The 3,322-nt window shown below is 50.0% G+C and overlaps 1 protein-coding gene across 1 annotated transcript; it reads right to left on the bottom strand.

Moving 5' to 3' along the window:
- Window positions 1–1,406: 1,406 nt before the first annotated feature.
- GL218_09617 (restless-like transposase) lies at window positions 1,407–3,322 on the bottom strand (the record flags this gene model as incomplete). The annotated part of the gene is made up of 1 exon (XM_033586451.1): window positions 1,407–3,322. A coding segment is annotated over one exon (1,916 nt), but the record flags the coding sequence as incomplete, so codon positions are not given.

The following is a 3,322-nucleotide window of genomic DNA, read 5'->3' as shown; positions in this document are numbered from 1 at the left end:
GGCGGGCTGAGTGCCTTTTGGGCCTAGACCTTGCTGGGGCCTAGCATATGGTGTCACAAATGCAAGAAGACCTAGTGGCCAAGGCACGCAAGGTAGTAGGGATTCGGGACCGGGATGTAACGGGCTGAGCAGTTGATGTGCACTCGGCTGATGCCGACGCTAATTAACGCCACCAAATGTAGGTCTCACAACTTGCCCCTGAGCATCGACTATTGTTAGATTCTCAGTGATTACAAAATACGAAGGGTGGTTGGCTTCAGGTGGTTGGGGAGTCAAGATAAAAGACCTCAATTCTTCAAGTTAAACAAGAAGAGGACAGACAAGAATACATTACCATATTTCATCTCCATAATAGTGCCCCGTATTCCTGACAACTCCTCAAAATGACGGATAAGCTCGTCTTTATTGATTGAACGAGAAAAATCTTAGTGTAATTGCTAATGAAAACGCCATTCTGAGGGGTAAAGGCTCGGGCGAAAGCAGGGTTCGAAGTCACTACACGAAAATCCACATATGGACTCACATATGGACCCATATCAATTGCAATCCATGCCACTAGACCATGCTGTGGATTGTCTTCACTCCAGCCTCTCTCTCCTTGGACCCTGATGTCCACGTCGCCATCGCCATATCCTTGGATAGGCACAAGGTGGTCTCCGGCAGTAACACAATCCCCTGGTAGTACTGTGCGAAAGTTGTTAAACCGACTGATCTAATTAAAAATATAGATGGTTAATGCCAAGTCTAAAAGAGCTGAATTTTTATAGGGTATTACGTGATGGCAAACGCGGTATGGGGTGCATAACCAATAAAGAACGCGGCTGCAGTGGCTGTGTTTGTCGGGCAAAATCCACTGCAGGGGCTAGACCTCAGTGGACGTGCACCTCTCTAGAGCACCTTGGGCAAATCTAAATCGAAAGACCTGGCGGGAATGTTCGTGGAAGAACTGGGAACCCAGGCGAATCTATGAGCGATGGCCAGGATGGCTGAGCTTGCGAAAAAGTCCTACCGTGGGGGTCACGGGAGGCGTGGCTACGTCGTGTGGTTGGGGAATGCAGAAGCTGCTGGGAACCGCTATACTGACAATCAATAAAAATTCCTGGCCGAGGCCAGCAGGGCCTCGGAAATTTAGGTGAAACCGGTAGGCTGAAGTTGGTCGTGAAAGTGGAAGGCAGAGATGGAAAAATCAAAGATAACAGAAGTTTGGAAGGCTGGCCAGCCACCCTGATCTCATCAGGTGGCTGGGAAACCTTTAAACCTAGGATAAAAAGGCAGGGTTGAAAGCCACTCCACTCAATCCACTGGGTGCTCGAGTGTAGTGGGTAGATCATAATCCACTGAGTATCTCAATATNATCTCCGAAGCCTTGGCGACCCGTCTCCCTTGTTCCAACGTACAAGCCGGACTTATCTCCAACTAGCTTCCATCTCCTCTTGAACGCTCGTAATCTGAGTAAGCCACTTTGTTGCCCATGCCTCGAGCTCTTGCCCAGACATCTGAGCCAATTCGTTATCGACTTGTTCTTCGTTTACCGAAATAAAGAAGGGATCTAAGTCGTGAATAATGCCCGCCCTCAGCCATGAGCGCAATACCTGGCACATCCCGATAATCTGGGCTTCAAGTTGGTGGCGCAGAGGGCTCACCATCCGACCTGCTGCCGAGAAAAGACGCTCACACTCAGCAGACATTGGTTGTATCGTGAGATAATCAAGCGCCATTCGCGATAGGTTTGGATACTTGCAGCGCTTCTCGTGCCAGTAAGCCAGAGGATCGTCGACGGAGCCATCGCCGCTTTCGCAGTACGTAATCCAATGGAGATATTCGTCCTCGACCGGCGTGACGCCATCTTGACCTGCATCTGGCGACGTGAAGCGGTTTCGTTTAAGATATTCCTGGAACGGATTGTCCGAAGTCTTCCGCTGCTTAAGAGCCGGCTCAGCAGCTGATGGCTCTTCTCCAGGCAAGGTGGCCTGTCTATACTCAAAGCGCCAGACATCGTGGACAATTCTTTTCGCCTCGTCAACCCATTCAGGGCGGTCAGCCCAATTGCGTTCAAACCATTTCCATCGGTATGCCGGATGGAGCGCCAAGCCAGTGTAGTATATCGGCGTCTCACTCAACGTCCCGTAGTATTCATTCAACTTCTGCCAGCCCAAATTGATGTTGATGCTGAAGTGTTCAGGATCAGGGAAATCCTTCGCCATATCCTTGAAGCGCTCAAGCTGCTCGAGGAGGAATTCAAAGCCTTGGACAACGTCCCAAATATTGCCATATGACCCAGTCCACCCACGCTTCCGCTTGCGGATCTGGCCGTCGCCTTCGAGCATTTTGATCGTGGCTTCGTAGTAAGTAAGGACTTGCGCAAATATCTCCATCACCTCCCAGTCCTTGTCGGATAGCTGGTTCTCGGGCTGGCAAATAAAGGGCAATGTGAGTGACTTCCTAGGGCCACCCCTCTTAGTCTTGTGTTGTTGCTCGAATTCGATTCGATAGTGGGCAATAAGTCGCTCGATATAGTCGCGCAGGAGTAGAGCTCGTCGTATCATGTATAATTGGGACAGCCATCTGGTATCGTTGTCTAAAATCACATCCAACGGCTTTCTGGCGTTAAGTTTGGGGTCGGACGACTTGGCGAATGCTTCTTGTTGAATGCTGCGAAGCATGCCAGTCAACAAGTCAGACCTGTGGATAGCTACCACAAGATTGTGCAATTTTCCTACTGGCCCTTTCTTGCGCCAAATCAAGTGTTCTGCTTCAGTAAGAGGTTCTCCCCCTGATATCCGCCGCTCAAAAGCATCAGCATCGTGGCCAAATAGAATGGCTTTGGCGGAGAGGTTCAAGGTATGCCCAAAACAGCGCCCTCGCCTGCGGGACCCCACAAAGCCGAGCTCTGCACCAATAATCTCCATAGCGGTGTCATTGTTTTTCGCGTTATCGAGCGTGAAATAGCCAATCTTGTGTTGGATCTGGTACGATTCAATTACGTCGAGGATTTCGGCGGCAATGTTTGGCCCTGTGTGCTTGGCGCTGACTTCGGGAAGCCCTAGCGTAAGCTTACAAGGCTTGTTGTTTTCGTCCCTGTAGAAGCAACATATACCATACAAGGCATGTCGGTTTCCGGACCGCCAGCCGTCGAAGGACATGTGGATAAGACCAGGCGCCTTGCGTAAGACGTCTATCACCGTCTGTTTGTGTTGTTCAAACGCGGCGACGATCTTTTCTCGAACCGTTGTGTGGGTAATATTGGCTTTACGTGCCGAAACTGACGGATTTAAGTAGTGGAAGATAGCTTGGAGTTCAGCCTCTTCAAAAATAGAAAAGG

The sequence above is a fragment of the Daldinia childiae genome, assembly GCF_008694065.1.
Source record: "Daldinia childiae strain JS-1345 chromosome Unknown Scaffold60, whole genome shotgun sequence".
Lineage (NCBI taxonomy): Eukaryota > Fungi > Ascomycota > Sordariomycetes > Xylariales > Hypoxylaceae > Daldinia > Daldinia childiae.
This window is presented reverse-complemented; position numbering and strand designations above follow the sequence as displayed.